Source organism: Xenopus laevis, chromosome 5L (genome assembly GCF_017654675.1).
Source record: "Xenopus laevis strain J_2021 chromosome 5L, Xenopus_laevis_v10.1, whole genome shotgun sequence".
Taxonomy (NCBI): Eukaryota; Metazoa; Chordata; class Amphibia; order Anura; family Pipidae; genus Xenopus; species Xenopus laevis.
In genome coordinates, this window is record NC_054379.1 from 2,897,329 (window position 1) to 2,923,710 (window position 26,382).

At 43.7% G+C, this 26,382-nt stretch overlaps 2 protein-coding genes across 16 annotated transcripts in view; one reads left to right on the forward strand and one right to left on the reverse strand.

Annotated features, from left to right (window-relative positions):
- rtn4.L (reticulon 4 L homeolog) overlaps positions 1–22,092 on the forward strand; it is a 43,817-nt gene extending 21,725 nt beyond the window's left edge. For 6 of the 9 annotated variants that reach the window (XM_041562133.1, XM_041562135.1, XM_018261793.2 and 3 more), the window contains 6 exons: positions 10,907–11,114; positions 16,510–16,648; positions 18,288–18,357; positions 19,182–19,228; positions 19,607–19,665; positions 21,369–22,087. In XM_041562133.1, coding sequence (XP_041418067.1) covers positions 10,907–11,114; positions 16,510–16,648; positions 18,288–18,357; positions 19,182–19,228; positions 19,607–19,665; positions 21,369–21,411 — 566 coding nt within the window. In that variant the 3' untranslated portion in view covers positions 21,412–22,087. 9 annotated transcript variants of the gene reach the window in all.
- Positions 22,093–23,189: 1,097 nt separating this feature from the next.
- LOC108716080 (echinoderm microtubule-associated protein-like 6) overlaps positions 23,190–26,382 on the reverse strand; it is a 112,611-nt gene continuing 109,418 nt past the window's right edge. For all 7 annotated transcript variants that reach the window (XM_041562439.1, XM_041562440.1, XM_041562438.1 and 4 more), the window contains one exon: positions 23,190–24,269. In XM_041562439.1, coding sequence (XP_041418373.1) covers positions 24,245–24,269 — 25 coding nt within the window. In that variant the 3' untranslated portion in view covers positions 23,190–24,244. The remainder of the gene's footprint in view (positions 24,270–26,382) is intronic.

Below are 26,382 nucleotides of genomic sequence, written 5' to 3' on the forward strand. Positions count from 1 at the left end.
AAGCCGATACAACAAGACTGATTAATAATCAGAATATACAGACTGCACTGGCTCCTGTGTTGTCATGTAATCTAATGTGGATTTTATAGTTTTTGTATTGTTTAATACAAACTTTCTCCAACTCTGCAGAACCAGTGGCTGCAGCAAAATAATCCTCCAAATAGAATCCCAGTTTATCTGTTTAAATCTGGCTCCATGATCTTTGTCCCTGCAGCTGGAGTTGGAAACAGTAAAGGGGATGTAAAGAGAAAAATAAAATCCAATACAAATCTCTATTCATTTACTGCTGTGGATAGGAATTGTCCGACAGTCCCTAACTGCTCTGCAGGGAAACAAACAAAGCTGCTTGAGTTCTGCATGGCTGGGAAGTAAGGCGGGGGCTCCCCCTGCTGTACATAAGTATGATTGTTTCCCTGCAGAGCAGTTAGGGACCGTCTGACAATTCCTATCCACAGCAGTAAATGAAGGGAGAATTTCACTGCATACAGTCAGGTTTCTTAAAAATGGTACATATTTTTGAATTAAAGTATATTGGAGATAGGTTTCTTTTTTCATTAAAGAAAGTAAAATTTGGATTTTATTTTTTTGCCTTTAAAGTTGAATGTCAGGTGTTTGAGTGACAGCTCAGTAATTCAGGTGCAGAATCTGAACGGTTACAATTTTGGAACATTTAGTTGCTCCATTTGTCAGTAGGATCAATGGGGAATATAAGTGCAACTATTGTATCAAGTCTAACAGCTGCCTTTAAAGGACCAGTAACATCAATTTAAAAAAGAAAAAAAATTGTTGGTATAGAACAAAAAAAAAAAAACACAAGGACAAATTCAACTTTTAAATCGCCAAGCCTTTATTAAGAAATAACTTACCGAAACTCCATTTGCTCTCAATTGTGCAGCGCTCGATTTCTCCTCCCTGGTTTCCTTATAGGAGATAGCCAGAGATGAGAAATCGAGCGCCACATGATGGTCCTGGCACCTTTTCTGAAGAGGAGCGCGAGTGGAGTTTTGGTAAGTTATTTCTTAATAAAGACTTAGCGATTTAAATGTTTCATTTGTCTTTGTGTTTTTTTTGCGTTCTATTCTAACATTTTTTTCTTGAAAAAAATTGATGTCACTGGTCCTTTAATGAAACTCAGGGATTCTGCTCAGCAGGGGCAAAGAAAAGAAATGTATCAACTAAATGTATCAATTTAGAACAGTTTACAGGGTCGGCGACCCCCCACCCCCACCCAGAGCTGCTTTAGAAGGTGAAATATGACACTTTACACTTCAATATTAGAAAAACGGTGACACATAGAAAATAGAAAGTCATTGGAAAAAGTCTTTATTTCTGGTGAACTGTCTGAAATCAACTGAACTGAAAAAGGAGACATTAAAATACGTGTTCTACGCGTAACACCTGATATTGGGAATCATCTCCCCCCCTATTGTGAGTTATAATGGGAGAGAGGAGAACAAGAGGTAGAATTCGTTACAGCTTTCTGATTGACAGCAGGACTTACATCATTTTTGTGACATCACTAAGCTGTGATTAGAATGAATGACATCATATATATCTATATTACACGTGTGATATACATACATATTGATATGGTGGGGCAGTAAGGTCAGAGTCTAGCCAATTATATGTACTGTATATATTGCACAAAGGCTGATTTCTATTGGGTCACAAGGAACATACACTTTGTAGAAAGCCACATTGGCTGCCGGGGCTAGTGAAGGACAAGAGGTGCAATTTATACACAAATATATACGATTGGGGGCAGCTCATTCGTATTTCACAAGCTAAGAGCATGGGGGGGGATTCTTACCTCCTGCTAATGGCACAACTGAGTGACTGTGCCACACACAGAAAAGTAGATAATTGGATCATTTCTTATTATTTGTGGTTTCTGGGTTATTTAGCTTTTTATTCAGCAGCTCTCCAGTTTGCAATTCCAGCCATCTGGTTACTAGGGTCCAAATTCCCCTAGCAACCATGCACTGATTTGAATAAGAGACTGGACTATGAATAGGATGAGTAATAAGAAGTAGCAATAAAAATACATTTGTAGCCTTACAGAGCATTTGTTTTTTAGGTGGGGTCAGTGACCCCCATATGAAAGCTGGAAAGAGTCAGAAGAGGAATGCAAATAATTGAAAAACTATATATAAAATATATATATATATATAATGAAGTGAAATTGACAATTTGCTTAGAATTGGTGTATAACATGCCAAAAATTAACCACCTTTAATTGAAACAATGAATTCTATCAGGATCAGTTCCCTCCCAATATTAACCCATGCATGCCCAGGCTGCATCACTGGCTCTACAGCCCTCCTCCCAGGCACAGAAGTGAGTATCATTTATTTGCGGTAACTGCTGGGGGCGGGGGTAAGAAGATTTGAGGCAACAATTAGTGCTGAGGAATTAGTAGCCTGCTGACATCACTAGCCACACACCCATGAGGCAATCAGGTGACCCATAGAGGCTAATGAGGGAGTGAGGAGTCTGGAGCTCAGCAGAGCACAACACACTTACCTCTGATTTCTCTCCAGGACCAACCTTACATTGCCCGTCTGAGATGGCATGTGTGCCCAGCAGCTGGAAAGAGAAGGGTAACCTCTTGTTTGCTGCTCTCTAATTCTATTTTTAACAGGGGTGTGGGGCTTGGATAGGGGGCATACCAGTGGAACCCGAGCTGTATAGTGGGATTGTTTGTTTTTACTGGTGCCCATGATGCCAGTGCTGGAGGTTGTGCCCTAGTCACAGGCTGGAGCCCAGTATTGCAGCTCAGCACCCGCTGTGTCTATAAAAATAGATTGTTGTCGTTGGCTCATTCGTGTTCAGTCACAGGCAGGGTGCAGGAGTCGCATGGGCACAGCTTCACATGCATGTACTACATACACTAGAGTCACATGAGTACAGCTTCACATGCATGCACTACATACACTAGAGTCGCATGGGCACAGCTTCACATGCATGCACTACATACACTAGAGTCACATGATCACAGCTTCACATGCATGCACTAAATACACTAGAGTCACATGGGCACAGCTTCACATGCATGCACTACATACACTAGAGTCACATGGGCACAGCTTCACATGCATGCACTACATACACTAGAGTCACATGGGCACAGCTTCACATGCATGCACTACATACACTAGAGTCGCATGGGCACAGCTTCACATGCATGCACTACATACACTAGAGTCGCATGGGCACAGCTTCACATGCATGCACTACATACACTAGTCACATGGGCACAGCTTCACATGCATGCACTACATACACTAGAGTCGCATGGGCACAGCTTCACATGCATGCACTACATACACTAGAGTCGCATGGGCACAGCTTCACATGCATGCACTACATACACTAGAGTCACATGATCACAGCTTCACATGCATGCACTAAATACACTAGAGTCACATGGGCACAGCTTCACATGCATGCACTACATACACTAGAGTCGCATGGGCACAGCTTCACATGCATGCACTACATACACTAGAGTCACATGGGCACAGCTTCACATGCATGCACTACATACACTAGAGTCACATGGGCACAGCTTCACATGCATGCACTACATACACTAGAGTCGCATGGGCACAGCTTCACATGCATGCACTACATACACTAGAGTCACATGGGCACAGCTTCACATGCATGCACTACATACACTAGAGTCACATGGGCACAGCTTCACATGCATGCACTACATACACTAGAGTCACATGGGCACAGCTTCACATGCATGCACTACATACACTAGAGTCACATGGGCACAGCTTCACATGCATGCACTACATACACTAGAGTCGCATGGGCACAGCTTCACATGCATGCACTACATACACTAGAGTCGCATGGGCACAGCTTCACATGCATGCACTACATACACTAGTCACATGGGCACAGCTTCACATGCATGCACTACATACACTAGAGTCGCATGGGCACAGCTTCACATGCATGCACTACATACACTATGGACTCACCCTTTATTCAGCGCATGTCTCATACATGAACATTTCCTCTGCCCTCGGGACAATTGCAAAATCTCTCTGTGCTGGAACAAAGGGCAACAGTCTTGTGTTTTTGTGCAACAGTCTTGTGTGTCTGCAAGTCTGACCTCTCCTATTACTGCTGCTAATTTAATGATATACCATCAGGGGGCCGCAATTATACTTTAACTGGATGAGACTTCCTTTAGCTTATTGCTTTGTAACCTCAGACTGTTGCCCCCTCCTATAATCTATATACAAATGTTACGTCACTCATTAACATGTATATAGTGAATAAAGTAGCCCCTCTTGTAAAATATAAGGATATTATAAGTTACAGAGGAGCTTCATGACCATATAAAAGTACGAGGCCGTAGGCCGAGTTATACAGGTCATGGAACTCCGAGGTAACTTCTAATATCCTCATATTTTACAACTGGGGGTACTTTATTTATTATAATACACAAGTTTCAGTGAGTCATGTGACAGAAATGACTTCAGAACTCACCGTTTATAACCGATTACATCAGAACTCACTGTTTATAAGGATATAATTTACAGGATATTCATGGCTCTTTTGTATTCTATGGATGGCTCTTTTGTATTCTATGGATATAATACACAAAAGCCATAAATATCTTGTAAATTATATCCTTATAAACAGTGACTAGTGATGTCATCAGTTATAAACGGTGAGTGTATATATATATATATATATACACGTGTTTCTGTGGCTTGCGAATAAATGTGACCGTTTTTTGGGATCCATAATGTGGTTTGACTCAATTGGCACAGGTACAGGGTCAGCTTTGTGATCAGCTGTGGTGATGTTAAAGGAGAACTAAACCCCCAAACTAATGAAAGCCCCTACCCTCCATAGTCCCCCTCCCTGTTCCCCCCTACAGGTGTTAATACCTGAAAATGTAATTAAAGACTTAGGGGCATTTACAGGTATTAACACCTGTAGGGGGGGCAGGGAGGGCGGACAATGGAGGGGAGGGGTAAATATGCGAATATGGCGGAGCTCAGCCCAAACCGTCTGCCTCACCATGTCCGCCGCAGCTATTGCGGGATTTTGGCAACTTTCACCGAAGACTTCAATTGACAAGCAATGGTGGGGAGGGGTTTTCAGTAGTTTGGGGAGTTTAATTCTCCTTTAAGGGCAATAATGGATGGGGTGGTTGTCTCCCCAATTACAGCAAAACGATACCTAATAGTCTGATTTCTTTGTTAGTTCAACCTATTATTATTCCATTTGCAAACATCACTCATGCTGTCAGTCCCTGACTGATTTCTCCTGCTTTGATTGGCTGATCCCAGTATCTGCAACCCCACTGCAGACAGCATGCTGAGTTGTTTTCAGGAAGAATGTTGGGTTGAGGCAGCACATGAATAAACCTTTTACATTAGAAATTGCAGTGTATAAATAAAAACACAATTAAGCTTGTCAGTGTTAGTCTGGGGCATGTTTCTATCAAGTTCCCCTTTAACTTTGTGTAGCAGGACAGGCAGCCATTTAGTATGAGATGTGAAGTTGTGCCAAGCTCCTTCCCTGCTCTTTGTTATGAGAGAGCCCTAAATGTACCTCATTGGTACCAGTACAATTGTGCTTCAGATCCCAGTAAAGCTGTATTATTTGGTGCCAGAGGGGCTGTGAATAGCACGTTTGGGCTTTTTATCCCAGTGGGTCCTTGCCGAGCCCTTTTCACTTGCAGATGAAGCTCATTCCCCCCCCCCCCCCCCCCCCCCCCCGTTGCTTTGCTATAGAACCCTCTCCCCCCATTGAGAGAAATGCCTGACTCAGCACTCTGTTAGTCTGGGGTCTGAGGGGGCGGGGCCTGCTGGAGTGACAGCTGGCAGTTGCGTGAGTGTCGGTGTGTGACCAGGAGCCCCAGTCAGTGAGCTGAGCGAGGTCTGGTACCTGCAAGTGCCACAACATGGATTCCAAAGCCGGTCAGTTCTCTCTGTATTATGTGTGTGTGTCGGGGGAATTGCCCCGCGGGCTCTTTTTCTACCCTTCCCTCTGTCTCACTGCAGCTCTCTTTATTGTTTAACTCTTGCTCTGCCTGGAGCTGTGAATTACACACTGGCTCTAATATACACAGACATCTTCTTCTGTGGGTTTGATAGGAGCCCGTGCTTTGCTGGCTGAGCTTTAACATGTAAGGCTTGGAGAGTAAGCGGCTATTTATAGAGCCACTAAATGCCACTTGTCATTCACTTGCCTAGGGACACCAGCTGCCACATGTCTCTCCCCCAGCCTGCACCAGCACATCCTATAATAATAATGATAAGAAGAAATCATTAGCTTTGCATACGCTATTAAATACACTGCTGCATTTGTGGCTGCACAAAATCACTAAACTAGACTGTCACTTATTCATGAGCATGTGAGCAGCATAGGGATAATGAGATGCACATTATATACAATTATATACAATTCCTCCTGTGTGCAGAGTCGGACTGGGACACCAGGCGCCCACCCAAAAACCTTTAGACCAGGGGCCCACTCTAAGTATTATTTTCTTCCTCTCCTTACTAAACCTCTATTCTCCTAGTCTCTTTTCTTTACATACTATAACCTTTTATTCCATCTATTTAGCCTCTTTGTTCTCATAGAAATAGGGAATGGCCATGAAATAGGCCAAATATTTAGCCGCAGGAGGGGCCACTGACACCTGGGCCCAACGGGAGTTTTCCTGGTATCCCTGTGGGCCAGTCCGACACTGCTTGTGTGAATGGGTTATCGGTGTGAGATTAAATAAAATGCCAAAAAAAGAATTTACCCAGAATGAAAATGCTTCATGGGAAATCCTGGGTCTGGTTCTCCAGCACCAGCAGGAGGGACGCACACTGGGCCGTATGTGTGTGTTTTGTTCTTATGTGGGTCACAATATTGTGAGTAAAGAAGTGGCACCAGGAGGAGGAAACTTGAGGGGCTAAGATATAATTAATCCTTATTGGAGGCAAAACCAGCCTATTGGCTTTATTTCATGTTTATATGATTTTCTAGTAGATGAGGAATGAAGATCCCTTATCTGGAAAACCACAGTTGTCGAGCATTCTGGATAACAGGTCCCATACCTGTAATAATAAAACAGTCGCTTGTACTTGATCCCAACTAAGATATAATTAATCCTTATTGGAGGCAAAACCAGCCTATTGGCTTTATTTCATGTTTATATGATTTTCTAGTAGATGAGGAATTTTCCAATCACTTTTATTTTCTATTTTTCTGATGTTAAAGTCTTCCCACATTTTATGTGTTTGTGAAGCAGCTGTGGGAGGGGGGTCAGCGACCCTGTAACTGATCCAGTAGTGGTTGATCCATGCGTTAGATCCTACTGAGAAATGGATCAACTAATGGACCGGCCAATTGGAACAGAATCTGCACCGCGATCACTGAGCTGCCAAAAAGTGTTTGGAAGGTGAACAATAGAAAATAAAAGTCATTGGAAAAAGTCTTTATTTCTGGTGAAATATCTGAAAGCAACTGAACTGGAAGAAGTGTTGGAAGGTGAACGAGCCATTTGAGAGACCAAGTTGTATGTGGCTATAAGGGCTAATGGAGCTGATCAATAATAAGGACGTTTGTAGCCTTAGGGCAATGGCTTTGTCTCCAGGAGTCAGTGAGCAATGAGTGCAGGTGTTTGGGGGGACAGACGGGTCACTCAGGATCTAGATCACCCCCACGTTGATGTGCAGGATTTGGTCAGTACAACAGACTGATAGAAATATAAAGAGTCTTGTAGCAGCCATTGTTCCAGGAACATGTTGGGCATCTGGTAAAACAGATCCACTTGTTTAGCCATGGGATCTAAATGATCCCTTTGTTGCTTTGATCCGACTGTGTGGCCCCTGGATCTCCAATGGGATTTCCCATAGATGTCTGGCTGATTCCTATCAACGTATCAGTGGGACTGGCTGTTGGGAGGACCCATAGACCAACCAGTAGGGGGAAAGCTCAGACTTATGTGTCCTCTCCAATTCTCACCTGCACTGATCTTCACACTGTGACTCCATTCATCTCTATCATGTGTCATTTCTTTTACACACCCCCATTGTCTCTTTGTATTATAACCGTTATTAATGCTGATGTTGCTCCCTGTTTTGTTACCACCAATTCTGAGGTTGCTTCACGTTCATTTTATAACTAGACAAGTAGTTCCATAGGCAGACTCAATGGGACATTTCTCATTTATGAATCTAATTTGGTGGTTCCCAGACTGTGACTGTCCGTCTAGAGTGGCCCAAGCCAATGAAATGTTTGGGGGGGGGGTAGAATGAAGGCCGATTAATGTAAAATGTAATGAATGATTATTAACGGATTTGAATGTCACCATTACCAAATGTTTGAGCCAAAAAAACCTCAGAGCTCTGATGTAGTTGCCCTGGAGTCCAACAGACCAAGTTGACCCAACACACAGGTGTCCAGTTATGTGCTGGTGTGTGCGCGTTGGTGTGTGTGCGTGTCGTTATGTGTGCGTGTCGTTATGTGTGCGTGTCGTTATGTGTGCGTGTCGTTATGTGTGCGTGTCGTTATGTGTGCGTGTCGTTATGTGTGCGTGTCGTTATGTGTGCGTGTCGTTATGTGTGCGTGTCGGTGTGTGCGTGTCATTGTGTGCGCGTCGGTGTGTGTGCGCGTTGGTATATGTGTTGGTGTGTGCGCGTTGTGTGTGTGTGTCGGTATATGGGCACGTCACACCTGCTGGCTGTTCATATGAATGGGATGTATCATAACTCTCACTGGCAATGCACTTACACAGAAAATATTTCTCTTAATATCTATAAGAACACAAACATTGTGCCATATTGTGATCCACAGCCACTGACATTTGTTGCTTTTCCCTTTGTTCCCAAGCCTAGAAGCCTAATGAAGTGCAGCACAGAGAGAAATAAATGGATTGTTGTAGTTGTGCCACATAGTGAGCCTGATGAAGGGCAGTCACATTATTGGCTCAGCATTGGCACAGTATTGGCACAGTATTTGTATTTGGCTCAGTATTGGCTTTGTTTTGGCTCGGCATTGGCTCAGTATTGGCTTTGTATTGGCTCAGCATTGGCTCAGTATTGACTTTGTATTGGCTCAGTATTGGCTCAGTATTGGCTCAGCATTGGCTCAGTATTGACTTTGTATTGGCTCAGTATTGGCTTTGTATTGGCTCAGTATTGGCTTTGTATTGGCTCAGTATTGACTTTGTATTGGCTTTGTGTTGGCTCATCATTGCTCAGTATTGGCTCAGCATTGGCTCACATCATATTCTTTCCATTGTGTTAAAGCACCAGCAGGAAAAGTTCTGATTTGCCCCCCAAGTAAATGCCGGGTCTGTTTTTGGTTTGTTTTTTGCAGCAGGGTTGTCCAGGTGGGAGCCCTGTGTCCATATATATATATATATATATATATATATATATATATATATATATATATATATATATATATATATATATATATATATATATATATATATATATATATATATATATATATAGCCTTCCAAGGGACTTTTATGGCCCCCACAATGCTCAAGAGCTGCACGGACCTCCAGGACCATGACATTATCCCTATGTGCATGCACCCACAAGATTAGAGCAGCACCCCTCATCCTCTACATCCTCTACAGCTTGAATCTGGCTGATTATTTCCACAATGTTCCTAGTCACCCTGACCCTTATCCATCCCGGGGACCTCAATATCATTAAATGCCTCTACTATTCTTTATCACCCGTATATCACCCGTATATCGCCCGTATATCGCCCGTATATCGCCCGTATATCACCCGTATATCACCCGTATACCTGTGAGAATGCACATGCACTGCCATATACAACTATATTATGGGTGCTGAATAGTCACATTAATTAGTTCCATAAACTGTAAATACTATTATAGACAGTGGGAGGGAAGATTTTGTTCTGATTTTTGGGCTGGTAGAACTGACCATAAACTACCCAGTCTGACCCACTTTTTATATGCGTTTCTGTATTTCTATAAATGGATATTAAATATCAGTGGTTTCCTGCTGTTTCTCATGAGGTTGTACATGTAAATCTGTCTGTACCGTTTGTCCTTGAACGGGTGAAAAAGATGTCGTTTGCCTGGCAGTCATTTATATAAATTTATAATACACAAGAGCCAATGAATATCCTGTAAATGATATCCTTATAAACAGTGCTTAGTGAGCATGTCCCTTTTCCATCAGCCCAAAGTCACTAAATGCCGTTACTGCAAATTTATTCCGGGTATTATTTTTACAGCTTCTGCTAAATGTTGCTGGAAGCCGAGCCCAAGGGCCGTTTACAATAAGGGGCAGATTTATCAAGGGGCGAATAGTAAATTATAATTCGAATTTTCGAGTGTCAAAATTCCCACATTCAAATTTTAAACCCTTTATTTGAATGTAAATTGAATATGAGATTTATCACAGCTCAACCATGGAAACCTAATTCGTAACGTTGCCGCCTAAAACCTGCCGAGTTCATGTACAAGTCAATGGCGGAGTCTGTTGAGCCATTTGGAGATGTTAATAGCCTTCCTGACATTCAAGGTTTTTTTTTTTTTGGAGAAAACCTTGATTCGTACAAAACGAATACGATTTGAATTTTCAGGTCTGAACCATTCAATCGAATATTAGACATTTGAATGTTTTCTTAAATAACCTCCCAGTCGAATTGTATTTGCATTAAAAAAATTCACATGAATGGCCTTTGATAAATGGGCCTCTAATTTTTTAGCTCAAAGAATTCTAGTGAAAACTCCAGTACAAGAATGTCCATGAGAAACCCAACTCCAGTTGGACATCGCTGCTTTATTTTGCCTGTTACATTCCAATATTTACTGATCTGACGAATTCGGCACATGATACTGTATCAGCATTTGACTCATTTTTCTCTTTCTTTTCAGTTGTGGATCTGATTTACTGGCGGGACATTAAGAGATCTGGAGTGGTGTTTGGGGCGAGCTTGTTCCTCCTGCTGTCTCTGAGTGTGTTCAGTATTGTCAGTGTACTCGCTTATATTGCCCTGGCCCTGCTCTCCGTCACCATCAGCTTTAGGATATACAAAGGGGTTCTACAGGCCATCCAGAAGTCTGAGGAAGGACACCCATTCAGGTAGGATTAATGCTTAGAAATCTCATTAATACACAATTGACCCTTTTCATGTACAACCCATGTCACCGGCAAGAAAGTGATGCAGAGATGCATGAAGTCTCTATTGGTAGATTCCAATGAAGGAGGATCAAGTCTCTATTAGTGGATTCCAATGAAGGAGAATGAAGTCTCTAGTAGTGGATTCCAATGAAGGAGGATGAAGTTTCTATTAGTCGATTCCAATGAAGGAGAATGAAGTCTCTAGTAGTGGATTCCAATGAAGGAGGATGAAGTTTCTATTAGTGGATTCCAATGAAGGAGAATGAAGTCTCTATTGGTAGATTCCAATGAAGGAGAATGAAGTCTCTAGTAGTGGATTCCAATGAAGGAGGATGAAGTCTCTAGCAGTGGATTCCAATGAAGGAGGATGAAGTCTCTATTGGTAGATTCCAATGAAGGAGAATGAAGTCTCTAGTAGTGGATTCCAATGAAGGAGGATGAAGTCTCTAGCAGTGGATGCCAATGAAGGAGGATGAAGTCTCTATTAGTGGATTCCAATGAAGGAGGATGAAGTCTCTATTAGTGGATTCCAATGAAGGAGGATGAAGTCTCTATTGGTAGATTCCAATGAAGGAGAATGAAGTCTCTATTGGTAGATTCCAATGAAGGAGGATGAAGTCTCTATTGGTAGATTCCAATGAAGGAGAATGAAGTCTCTATTAGTGGATTCCAATGAAGGAGAATGAAGTCTCTATTGGTAGATTCCAATGAAGGAGGATGAAGTCTCTATTGGTAGATTCCAATGAAGGAGGATGAAGTCTCTATTGGTGGATTCCAATGAAGGAGAATGAAGTCTCTATTGGTAGATTCCAATGAAGGAGAATGAAGTCTCTAGTAGTGGATTCCAATGAAGGAGGATGAAGTTTCTATTAGTGGATTCCAATGAAGGAGAATGAAGTCTCTAGTAGTGGATTCCAATGAAGGAGGATGAAGTCTCTATTGGTAGATTCCAATGAAGGAAGATGAAGTCTCTAGTAGTGGATTCCAATGAAGGAGGATGAAGTTTCTATTAGTGGATTCCAATGAAGGAGAATGAAGTCTCTATTGGTAGATTCCAATGAAGGAGGATGAAGTCTCTAGCAGTGGATGCCAATGAAGGAGGATGAAGTCTCTATTAGTGGATTCCAATGAAGGAGGATGAAGTCTCTATTAGTGGATTCCAATGAAGGAGGATGAAGTCTCTATTGGTAGATTCCAATGAAGGAGAATGAAGTCTCTATTGGTAGATTCCAATGAAGGAGGATGAAGTCTCTATTGGTAGATTCCAATGAAGGAGAATGAAGTCTCTATTAGTGGATTCCAATGAAGGAGAATGAAGTCTCTATTGGTAGATTCCAATGAAGGAGGATGAAGTCTCTATTGGTAGATTCCAATGAAGGAGGATGAAGTCTCTATTGGTGGATTCCAATGAAGGAGAATGAAGTCTCTATTGGTAGATTCCAATGAAGGAGAATGAAGTCTCTAGTAGTGGATTCCAATGAAGGAGGATGAAGTTTCTATTAGTGGATTCCAATGAAGGAGAATGAAGTCTCTAGTAGTGGATTCCAATGAAGGAGGATGAAGTCTCTATTGGTAGATTCCAATGAAGGAGAATGAAGTCTCTAGTAGTGGATTCCAATGAAGGAGGATGAAGTTTCTATTAGTGGATTCCAATGAAGGAGAATGAAGTCTCTATTGGTAGATTCCAATGAAGGAGGATGAAGTCTCTATTGGTAGATTCCAATGAAGGAGGATGAAGTCTCTATTGGTAGATTCCAATGAAGGAGGATTAAGTTTCTATTAGTGGATTCCAATGAAGGAGGATGAAGTCTCTATTTGTGGATTCCAATGAAGGAAGATGAAGTCTCTATTAGTAGATTCCAATGAAGGAGGATGAAGCCTCTATTAGTGGATTCCAATGAAGGAAGATGAAGTCTATATTAGTGGATTCCAATGAAGGAGGATGAAGTCTCTATTCGTGGATTCCAATGAAGGAAGATGTAGTCTCTAGTGGATTCAATGAAGGAGGATCAAGTCCCTATTAGTGGATTCCAATGAAGTAGGATAGCGTGGGGCCTGGCCTTGAAAGGTTCCCAGTGGGTTGGGAAAGGGCTTGAAGTTCTCTGCTTTTGCTATTGTGCAAATGAAGACATGAAGTATTACATCTGATGGGATCATCCAAGAAGGAATTTTTATTAAATGTTACATAGGAAGGTCCCAGCGCTGGTGAGGAGCCACGTGTAAGTGAATAAATCCTATAGATGGCTCTTGTCAAGGTCACACACAGAATAACTTTCATTACTTCACCCCTCTATGCTCCTCAGCTAATATATTCACTAGAAGGTTATTTCAGTCTTCTCTTATTTCCCCACTAACCCCTCCCAGTGTCCTGTCCTGCCACGAAATTCTATATGTTTCTATTTTATAATCTTCTCAATATGGCAAATATCACATTTATGACAAATTACATCATATACAATGACTGGTTCTGCCCAATCTGCCCGTGCCGGTCACCAAATCAGCCAGAAATACTCATATTTGATGACTTTGATAAATGAGCAGATCTTAAAGGGGATGTTCACCTTCCAACACTTTATCTAGTTCAGTTGGTTTCTGATAATTCCACAGAAAAAAAAATACTTTTTTCCAATTACTTTCTATTTGCAACCTTGTTTTAATATTGATGTTTCATGTTTCCCCTTCTTATGTGTTTGTGAAGCAGCTGTGGGAGGGGGGTCAGCGACCCTGTAACTGATCCATGAGTTGATCCATGTGTTTGTCCCTGCTGAGCAGAATCCCTGAGTGTCATTAAAGGCAACTGTTAGACTTGATACAATAGTTACACTTATATTCCCCATAGATCCTACTGACAAATGGAGCAACTAATGGATCAGCCAGTTGGAACCTTTAAAAAAATTAATTAAATAAATAAATAAAAAAAAATCCTTATTTCTGGTGAACAATCTGAAACCAACTGAATTGAAAAAAAGGTGTTTGGAAAGTGAAGAAGCCTTTGAAGTTGTTGTATGGAGCTTGTTGTGAGCATTGCAGCCCCATAACAGTTAAAGGAGAAGGAAAGCTCTAAGACAGTTTATTGCCAACAGATTAGCCACAATAGTGCAAGTTATAACACTATATTTATTCTGCAGAATGCTTTACCATACCTGAGTAAACAGCTCTAGACATTGTCTCTGTTTGTTTAGGATAGCAGCTGCCATATTAGCTTGGTGTGACATCACTTCCTGCCTGAGTCTCTCCTACTCACTCATAGCTCTGGGCTCAGATTACAGCAGGGAGGGAGAGAGGAGCAAACTGAGCATGCTCAAGCCCTAGCCCTGGAGGTTTAAGCTGAAAACAGTTAGTCTGATACAGAAGCCCATGAGTACACAATAGAAGGAAAGAAATGTGCTGTTTGACAGAGGACTCAGAGCAACATTACTTTGAGGGGTTACTGGTGTATTTATATAGACCTTTCTGATAAACCTCACTTACTTTTACCCTTTCCTTCCCCTTTAATAATGAGGAGAGATGGTAGAAAGCCTTTAGGTTTGGGCAGTTGCTCGGAGCATTTATTACACATCACACACGTCACTTCTGACTAACACCACATTGTACATCATAAATCCTGCCCCGTCTCATTTTACTAAGTGCTGAGTATTTTAGGAAAGACGTTCTCCTGACTAGTTACTACGTAATAAGAGGTAACGGCTCCGGCACGGGAAACTAGGAGCTCCGAACTAAATGCCCCTCGCTCTTGTGTCTGCCCATAGCTAATGTTATAGGCACCAGGGCAGTTATAATCTTAGCTCTTCTTTATCATTTCATTTATTGTAAATGAGTATTTAGTGGTCGTGTTTGTCTCCCCTGGAGCTCTTAAAGGGGAACTATCGTGAAAATAAAAATGGAATATAAGCTTTATCATACTGAAATGAGAAACTTTCTAAATACAATCAATTAAATATTCTGTACTGTTTCTGAAATAATCAAGTTTATCGTCACTATCCCTCTCTCAGCATCTGTTTCTCTTCATTCTCTCTTCATGCAGCAGTTGGGTGTCAGATATTCATTGACAGTTACATCCAATATATCTTATAGGGGGGCTCCTTTTGACTAGAAGATGTATTAGAGGTCACTCTATTAAACTCACCAGACATCATGTCTCTCTACATGCAGGATTTGTGCAAAAGGCAGTTATTTTGTTACATTTTGTTTGTACTGGAATCAGTTATTTGAGTAGAAGGAAGACTAGTTATAATATAAAGACATTTAGTGATTCAGTGGTTACTGGTCCCCAGTGGAAGATCTTGGCTGATGTTTGATCCGGACACTGGGGACCTTGTGCTATTTCTGTCTCCATTGCCCAATTCTCTCCTTCCCAGTAAATCATTAGTACATGTCCCAATGTTCCCCACCCTGTATTTCTACTGCTCCTGCTCCCCTGCCCTATAACTACCTGCCCTCCTGCACTATAACTACCTGCCCTATAACTACCTGCCCTATAACTACCTGCCCTATAACTACCTGCCCTATAACTACCTACCCTCCTGCTGCAACCGCAACTGGACATTTAGTTATTTTCCCCTGAAAACGTTTCTCCCTCACCCGAGCGGCTTCTTCAGTTCATCAGAATTAATTGTACTAAATACAGTATATTGTGTATAATGTGGAGAAATGAGAATCTTCATAGAACTCTCTCCCTGTGACTATTTCATGTGCCAGTGACTGGGGAGCAGGTTTTGGTAGAAAGTAAAAAATAGGAATAAACTTTGGTTCAACCATTAATCTTCCTCTCTACTCTCCTGAGCCCTGGCACTAACATTATACTAATAGTATCACATGTGACTAGTCCTGGACATTATACTAATAGTATCCCATGTGACTAGTCCTGGCACTAACATTATACTAATAGTATCACATGTAACTAGTCCTGGCACTAACATTATACTAATAGTATCACATGTGACTAGTCCTGGCACTAACATTATACTAATAGTATCACATGTGACTAGTCCTGGACATTATACTAATAGTATCCCATGTGACTAGTCCTGGCACTAACATTATACTAATAGTATCCCATGTGACTAGTCCTGGCACTAACATTATACTAATAGTATCCCATGTGACTAGTCCTGGCACTAACATTATACTAATAGTATCCCATGTGACTAGTGTGTCCAGAAGTCAGTGGCCCAGAGAGTGTCCCCATTGGAGGAGAAGAATAAATCTATTTATATCGTATTCCTGCCATTACTTTGCATTTTCCTTCACTAGAACATTCAATTCATCCCATTCCCACAGTAAATAGAAATGTGCTGTGAGTGTAGAGACTCCTGCGCTCCTGGGGTTCTGACGTGTGGCTTCTCCCCCCGCTCAGGTCCATCTTGGAGTCCAACCTGGCGCTGCCGGAGGACGTGGTCCAGAAATACTGCACCGTGGCCCTGAATCAGGTCAATCGCACAGTCGCTGAGCTGCGGCGCCTCTTCCTCGTGGAAGACTTGGTGGATTCCCTCAAGGTGAGACCCGAATAATCTCCAGCCGACCCATTTATATCTGTGTGTGACTGGGGGGGGGGTAATTGTCTCCTGTCAGTCAACTCCTAACACAGACCTGCAAGTCTGACATTACAGCTGCTCACATACCTTCATGTGTCTCGGGGACACCCAGTGAGTAATTCAGCCCCTTGTCTCATAGCAACAGATTCCTCCTGGTAACGGTGACCCCTTAGATCTAATATTGGTATGAGCTGGGGGGGGGTTATAAGTCAGCACAATTCCTGCACTGACACTTAGTACAATTGTCCCAGGTCACTGACTGTCGGCTACAGAGTGTCATCACTCCGACCTCCCCCCAGACTGCAGGGCCTATTCCTGGCCTCTCATTTGACAGCTGATACTCCGGGAGAATCCAGTGCAGTTATAGGGGGTGACGAGTGTCTCGGCTTCACTTTAAAGGTCACTGGGCTCTGTCTCTAATGGGATGTTCATTATTATTATTATTATTAATAACAGCAGCATGTTGCGCAGCGCTGTACAATAAAGAGGTGGATATACCATCAGTATATAGATGTCACATTAGTGATACCAGAGCCATTTGAACATGACATGTAAAGGGGAAGTATAACCTTATTCACAGACTGATATCCTTGTGTCCAGCATCACTAGCCCCACGGGCACACTCATGTCCCATCCTTTCTATTTCCTGTCTGGGGGTGGCTCTGTATGTCACTTCCTGTTAGAGAAGCACCTATCACTGCTTTATAGTTGTTTTTAGGGATGCACCAAATCCAGGATTCGATTCGGGATTCAGCCTTTTTCAGCTGGATTCGGATTCGGCCGAATCCTTCTGCCCGGCCGAACCAAATCCTAATTTGCATATGCAAATTAGGGGCGGGAGGGAAATCATGTGACTTTTTGTCACAAAACAAGGAAGTAAAACATGTTTACCCCTTCCCACCCCTAATTAGCATATGCAAATTAGATTTCGGATTCGGTTGGGTATTCGGCCGAAACTTTCACAAAGGATTCAGGGGTTCGGCCGAATCCAAAATAGTGGATTTGTTGCATCCATATTTGTTTTGCCACAGTTTGGGCTTGTGTCGGCCATTGGCATCTAACCTTGTGCCTTGTGTGCAGCCATGTTTATTCTGAACCCTCCCCCCAGGGAACTATGGATGCCCCTTTAGATTGTTAGCTCTTCTACCTCCTCAGTCAGCCAGTACTGAGTACATTGTACAGCACTGTGGAATATGTTGGTGCTTTAATAATAATCAGTACTAATAATCGGGAGTTGCCATATTGCTTACTTTGGCCGCACTATTCTCCCAACCCCTCACTGACCACTAGAGTGTCTGCCCACCTGCCCAGCAATACCCTATTCACCTGTATCTCATGGTGTATAGAGTAAAGCACAGTCACGGCTTTATCCAGAGGATCAGTAGGAATAATAATTACACGCATGTGACTACACGTAGGGTCGGACACGCCTCCCCCTTGTACATGGGAACACGTTAGTGTAGTGTGTATATGTGTGTGTGTGTGTGTATATGATTGTATCTATATGTGTGTGTGTGTGTAAACGAGTTGTATATGAATGTGTGTAACTGATTAAACTGCCGCTTCTTCATTCATTTGCCAACACAACTGTCATTTCCAGTTTGCAGTATTGATGTGGGTCTTCACTTATATCGGTGCCTTGTTTAATGGCCTGACCCTCCTCATTGTGGGTAAGTAGAACCTTTTCCCCCTGGAATTGTTCATCCAATGTGACTGTCGTCTGCTTTTATTTCTTGTCACTCAGTGTGACTGGGAGTATTGGCAGTGCTGGGACTGAGTTGATTGTTGTGTAGAGACATGACTTTTATTCTACTGCAACTCCCTGCACCCCCCAGTGACCAGCACTTGCTCTGCATCGCTTATTACCTAGTCCAGGCATGGGATCTGTTATCTGGAAACCCATTATACAGTCGGCTGCAGGATACCAGAGACATTTACAGAAGCAGATTGTCTTTTGTCTGTGCAACTCTGTAGCATTTGTAGAAGATGTAGTGTAAAAACAGCGACCAACTGCAGCAAACACCACCCGCAGGCACCGCTGTGTAAATATCTCCCTATTTCTCACCCTCAAGTTATTGATGTCAGGGGCCACTTACCTGCCCCTTTAATTAATCACTATTGGGAAATACAGCGGCGGCCATTGTTTCTTTCCCATTAACTTCAATGGATTATGTAAATAAAATGTGATATAGTCACACATACTACACGCCTATTACATGTTTCTTTTGTATGATAAATAGGCACCGCTGTATCATATGACAGTCACCCATAGCAACCAATCAAGCACTGGCTCTGATCAGATTACTCTGACATCTGATTGGTCGCTGTTAAACCCCATGTTACAATAATTAGGGTCACGTGTAACTACAATGTAAAACGTGGGTGTTCGGTTGCAGTGCACTTGGGTTGTGTGGGATGTTGGGAGTTGCAGTTGATCAGAGGTGAGTGTGGGCGGCTGTTACTGAGTCTCATGGACTGTTCTTTGTCTCTGCAGCTCTCATTTCCCTGTTCAGTATTCCTGTTATTTATGAAAGGCATCAGGTGAGTGGATCTGCCATACTGCTCGCTCTTCCCCTGGCTCCTCCCACCTTCCCACAATGCACTTCACCTGCTTGTCACTAGTGCAGGGACTGACCCCCCTTATATAGGCGAGTTCTGTGCTGCTCCTGATCTGCTGGTGTGAGGCTACTCTGTCACTGTATGATCATTAACCCTTTGTGCGCTGGAAGTAGCGTCTCGTCACCAACATGGATTCCGTGGCTCCAGATTATAAAGAGAAATTCCACATTAAAAGGAACCCTCTGTTTAACCCATTTCTTGCCATACGTGAGGAACGCTGGTCACTAACACTGGCCACTCCCCTCATTCTATTGGCCGTGTCGTCCTCCATGTTTGTTCACCCTGTACCTTTATTTACAGACTCAAGTGGATCACTATCTGGCGCTGATAAACAAGAACCTGAAAAATACTTCAGACCTGTAAGTACCTCCATGTTACTGCTCCTGCTCCCCGTACAGACTCCGAGCCCCGTGTCTCCCCAAATTCTCCTCTGTCCTGTCGTCACACCCCCCTCTGCCCTTAGCCCAACCCTACAGTTTTGGGGGGTGATGGAGAGTCGCAGGAGAGAAAGTGGCCAGACAATATGGCTGCAGTTCCGTCAGGCCTGTATGGTGGCGCTATAACCTCTCAACTGTCACTTCTCTCCCATGTTTGTGCTGAGCTGTTGTACAATGTCTCTAGTTCACAACTTCCATAAGGAAATGTGAGAGAAAGTTCTCTGATCAGTGGGTCTTGCAGTCACCCCTATAGTCCCTCCCACAGTCCCTCCCCATAGTCTCTCCCATATTCCCTCCCATAGTCTCTCCCATAATCCCTCCCCACAGTCCCTCCCTGTAGTTCCTCCTATAGTCCCTCCTCGGTCTCTCCCATAGTCTCTCCCTATAGTCCCTTCCCATAGTTTCTCTCATAGTCCCTTCCCATAGTCTCTCCCATAGTTTCTACCATAATCCATCCCATGGTCCCTCCCATAGTTCCTCCTACAGTCCCTCCTCAGTCTCTCCCATAGTCCCTCCCTATAGTCCCTTCCCATAGTCCCTCCTCAGTCTCTCCCATAGTCCCTCCCTATAGTCCCTTCCCATAGTCCCTCCTCAGTCTCTCCCATAGTCCCTCCCCATAGTTTCTCCCATAGTTTCTACCATAATCCATCCCATGGTCCCTCCCATAGTTCCTCCTACAGTCCCTCCTCAGTTTCTCCCATAGTCACTCCCTATAGTCCCTTCCCATAGTCCCTCCTATAGTCCCTCCTCAGTCTCTCCCATAGTCCCTCCCCATAGTTTCTACCATAATCCCTCCCATAGTCCCTTCCTGTAGTCCATTCTATAGTCTCTCCCATAGTCTCTCCAATTTTCCATCCCATAGTCCCTCCTCAGTCTCTCCCATAGTCCCTTCCCATAGTCCCTTCCCATAGTCCCTCCCCATAGTCCCTCCTCAGTCTCTCCCATAGTCCCTCCCTATAGTCCCTCCCCATAGTCCCTCCTCAGTCTCTCCCATAGTCCCTCCCCATAGTCCCTCCTCAGTCCCTCCCCATAGTCCCTCCTCAGTCTCTCCCATAGTCCCTCCCCATAGTTTCTACCATAATCCCTCCCATAGTCCCTTCCTGTAGTCCCTTCTATAGTCTCTCCCATAGTCTCTCCAATTTTCCATCCCATAGTCCCTCCTCAGTCTCTCCCATAGTCCCTCCCCATAGTTTCTCCCATAGTTTCTACCATAATCCCTCCCATAGTCCCTTCTATAGTCTCTCCCATAGTCTCTCCAATTTTCCATCCCATAGTCCCTCCTCAGTCTCTCCCATAGTCCCTTCCCATAGTCCCTCCCCATAGTCTCTCCCATAGTCCCTCCCTATAGTCCCTCCTCAGTCTCTCCCATAGTCCCTCCCTATAGTCCCTCCCCATAGTCCCTCCCCATAGTCCCTCCCTATAGTCCCTCCTCAGTCTCTCCCATAGTCCCTCCCCATAGTTTCTCCCATAGTTTATACCATAATCCCTTCCATAGTCCCTCCCCATAGTCTCTCCCTGTAGTTCTTTCTATAGTCTCTCCCATAGTCTCTTCAATTGTCCCTCCCATAGTCCAGTGTCCCCCCAGATGGGAATAAAAGTTTCATATTTTGCCTTTTGTTTCGCAGGATTTTGGCTAAAGTCCCGGGGCTGAAGCGCAAATCAGAATAGAGTGAAATGCGCCAGACGAGTGCCGCAGTATCAATAGGAGCCTGAGCATTGGGGTAACGCTGCCGGGGTCGGGGGCACCTTCACCCCTTGGGGCAATTTCACAGATTTTTATTTTTTTTTTGGTTCTAACTTTTTGGTTTTTTTTAAGCAGCGGCGCAGTGTCTATGGCAGAATAAATGCGACCGCTTTACTGGCACGTGTTTCATTGTGACTATTGTGAGGTGTTTGGGTTCCACACTCTCCCTCGTGCTGTATATTGTGCTTCCTCCTGCACTCTGAGTGTGAGTGGCCACTCACTAGAGACCACATTCAGTGCCCAATGGAGATGCAAGTGTTCTAGTCGCTCTCTTGTCATTTCCCCGCAGCTTCACTCACACTCACGATGATGATGATAATAACGAATTTGTATTTGCCGTTCTAAGCGCTAGCTCTGTAGCCCAGACGTGTCCAGCAAAGCCTATTCCTAGAAACACTATTAACAAATATTGTGTCGGGTTTTGCACACGGAGAGTCACTTTTCCTGTGAAACGAGAAACAAATGATACAAATTTATGTGAAACTTTGTGTTGCAACAACGTGACTTGTGTAATAACAGCTGCTGAAATGCGCCGACGCAACTCTTGGAATGCACCGTGATCTGTACAACCAGCAACCAATAAATGCTTGTAGACCTTAAGCCTCCTGCGCATCTCACGTCTGATTGGTTGTGTTATGGGGGGGGGGTACCTTGGTGTGTGGCAGTTGCATAGGTCACATGGCCAGTGTGTGTGGCAGTTGCAGGACAATGAGGAGTAGAAGCTCAATTCTCTTCAATCACTTCCACCCCCATAACCCGGGCACATGAGCTGCAGGTGGGAGGCAGAGAAGCCTATCCGGGTCCATGTGGCAGTTGAGTGTGTGGCAGTGAGTGGAATGGGGGGGGGGTGAGGTTTATAAAAAACAATAACACAACATACAATAAACTTTATTGCCCATTGCTCGGGTAGTGGCTACTTTGTGTCAGGTGACCTGAGCCCACAGCATCCGCCAGTCAGAATCATGTGCAACTGTCATATCCTTTATATCCACTAATAAACCTGCCCCTTACGCTGCCAGTTATTGATGGACACAGAGAATTAAAGGGGAAATAACCCCCACCATTATTTATCCCTTTGTAACTGTTTTCTTAGACTCCCAATCACTAGAGGATTTGTTGCCCCCTCTCTGCTCCTCGTTTGGCTACTTGCCACCGGTACCAGTTTGTAGCCCCTCCCACCAGTATGAGGCGCTGACAACCAGTACAAACAGCCCGTGTCTGACTTTGGGGGCCACACTATAGAAGTGACTGCGCTCTGGGAGAGAGGTTTAATAGGCTTCTTCTATCTCAGTGTACACCCCCACCTCAGGTGTAGAGTAAATCAATTGAAATTGGAGTTACTGAGAGAAACAGCCAAGAATGCAGTGCTTGCTGCTAATTGTGCTTTATTGCCACGACATGTTTTGGGCTCAAGGCCCTTTATCAAGTGACTTTGGGGGGTTTAGTTCACCCTTGTTTGGGGGCTGCTATAGACTCAACCTGGGAATTCAGCCAGTGGCCAAGTAAATGACTGGGGGCGGAGCTAGAAAAGGGGGGGTAACTCTTAAAGGCACAGGGTTTCAGTTTTTCAAGGTGTACAATCCAGTGGTCAAAACGAGTGTCCCCTTTAATAGTTCCCATGGTGCTGTGGCTGCCACACTGCTTGCACTCTAATGGACCAGTGGGGGGTGTATAACTCTATATATTGACGAGCCAATAGAAATAAAGCAGCAGCATCACCTCCTTTTATTCAACACAAAATTAAATTCCAAATCTGCACAGAGAATGGGTTAAAAAATAATTTTCTACATGATTTCTGGATTCTTTACATTATGATACAGATGCGGGGAGTCCGGCCTCTCACACTCACGACAAACGGGGGGGAAAACACTCATTCTATGGCTCCGCCCACATGAACCCACGAATCACCACGTCACAACTACAATCCGTGGTTTTTTACAACGTGGCCACAAATGGTGACCCTGGGCCAACGCTACAGTGAAAAGAAATAACCGACTGGCACTGAAGGTGTTAATGTAAAACAGATCACGTGACTGCAGGGGGCGGGGCACAACGTAAGGCAAAAATAATAATAAATGTCGTAGGGAAAATCCACATTGAATTGTCACAGGGGGGGGGGGTTTGGCAACGTCACGTGGATAAGGGGGCGGCGCCCAGGGAATTTTGCATATGGGGGTGTAACATTGTCCCATGCAATTTTGTGGGTGCCCCCAATACAAGATGATGGGGAAGGTTTGTGGCTGTTGGGGGTCAGATGTGTTAGTGAGGGGCCCGTGTTACACGTTGGGGGAAGGATCTGACACGAGGGCTGATCTTATTGGTCACTGATGAATTAGTCACGTGACTTGCAGCCGTTATTGCCCAATAGCACCGAGGGGGGGGGTTCAAGGCACTTTATGAACAAAAAGAAAGCGAAGAGCCGGGGGCGTGGCTTGTGTCACATGGAAATGACGTCATTAGTGGCACGGGGAGATTTGATTGGACGCAGCTTCACTTCCCCTCCAATCAGCCGTCACTATCAGCCGTGTGTAAACATATTCTGATTGGTCATTAACTCTACTGAACAGCCAGAGAATTGCAAGCTCTGCGGCCCGACGGGACATGGAATTAAATGTAGAAATGGGGGTGAATGGAACAGATCACAGTTTTATATCATTATTATTATTATTATTAGAGCAGCACTTAGGGATCCTCCGTGTCCGACCCGAAGAAATGCACCGACCAATCGTCTTCCTCCTCCTCCTCCTCCTCGTCGTCCTATAGACATCTCCAGATGAAGACGCTGCAGAAAACAGAAAACATTTCTTTAGGGCCCGTCCCATATACAGAGTTGCCGCTTCTTTGCTTTTCACCCAAACACTTGGCTTTTTCGCAGGTCTGTTCGGCTCTCGACTTTCTGTTCAGTTTTCAGCCTCGTGAAACCGCAACAATAATGTGACCAAAATAGTGAGATATTCACCTAAACGTCACTTAGTTACTGACAAGTACAGCCATTTCTTATTATTACACATACAAAAAAATAGCAAATCAATCAAAAATAAGTGTTTTTTGTTTCTAAATGAGCATTGTTGTATTTCAGAGCTTTCTGGATAACTGGTTTGTGTATAATAGATCCCGTATGTGTAATTAAAGGGTTTAATCATCAAGTAGAATAAAGCGAGAGATCGGGTGTGGGGGTTTTGAACTGGGAATCAACACTAAAACATTGACAATACTGAATAGAAATCCCACCAGTTGTATCTAAGTGATGTCATAGCCTCGCCCTGATGTCATAACTCCACCAACATCAATGTACCCTCCTCTGATGTCATCACTGCCCCGCCCCCTGTGTTTGGCTTTAGCCATCAGCAAAGGTGGGAACCCTGCCCATATATGAGCCACATCAGACCCCGGGACCCAACGACTGGATCACAATGGAGGCCACGCGGGGGGGTGGGATTAAATCAACAAACAGATCCAAGCGGACACTTTGCCCAATAAACGAGGTCGACTTTGGGTCAGATCTGCATCAGGGACCCCGGAGCCACAGGGGCCAATCAGTCTCAGCTTTTTCTCAGTGTATGGGGGGGGGGGCATCAGGAGAGCCCAGGTACCCCCCAGTCTGACGGGGGGAGTCGATACACGAAGAAACAGGAGGTAAATGACATAATGGGGGGGTCTCTGAACCCCACAGGGACAAGTAGAGCCGCTCTGGGGGGTCTGGAGAGAAGCCAAGAAACATTCCCTCCCCTCTCCAGTAATTCCTTCAGCTGTTTCTTTGGCTTCATGTCCCCCCCCACTCATATAATCCAGTAAATCTGAGGCTCCACCTCCATTACACCGACGACTCCTTCCTATTGGCTGACGCCCCTGTGGCAAAACATCACCTACCAAGGTACAATGTCAGTCTATGGGGACCTTCCCATCACTTTTCTAAGGTTTTTTTGATCAAAGTAAAATCCTTCGATCGATCGATTAAAATCCTTAGAATCGTTCAATTCAAGGGATTTTATCGTTCGATCAAAGAATTTTTACTTCGATCAATCGTAGGATTTGTGCAAAATCCTTCAAATTCGATATTCGAATTCGAAGGATTTTATTTCGAGGGTTTATTAACCCTCAATATTCGACCCTTAGTAAATGTGCCCCTGACAGTAACAGCGCTAACGTCACAGACCCGTATACAGCATTACAGCCCTGAGCACTAACGCACCTACAGGTAGTCATGTACAGTGTTACTCTACAGTGCGGCCACTCACACTCAGGGCCCATTTACTTAGTTCGAGTGAAGGAATAGAATAAAAAAAACTTAAAATTTCGATTCGGTTTTTTTTGGCTACTACGACTTCGAATCGAACGATTCAAACTAAAAATTGTTCAACTATTTGACCATTCGATAGTCGAAGTACTGTCTCTTTTAAAAAAAACTTCGACCCCCTAGTTCGCCACCTAAAACCTACCGAAGTCAATGTTAGTCTATGGGAAGGTCCCCATAGGCTTTCTAAGTATTTTTTGGTCAAAGAAAAATCGTTCGATCAATGGATTAAAATCCTTTTTACGATTCGAAGGATTAAATCGCTCGAATGAACGTTTTTTTTGTTCGATCAAACTATTTACGGTAAATCGTTTGACTTCGATATTCGAAGTCAAAGGATTTCCATTCGGCAGTCAAATATCGAGGGTTAATTAACCCTCGATATTCGACCATAAGTAAATTTGCCCCACAGTGTTAGAGCCCCTGTCAGAAGATTCTCTACAGTATAGTCACTCACATACAGTGTTAGAGCCCCTGTCAGAAGATTCTCTACAGTATAGTCACTCACATACAGTGTTAGAGCCCCTGTCAGAAGATTCTCTACAGTATAGTCACTCACATACAGTGTTAGAGCCCCTGTCAGAAGATTCTCTACAGTATA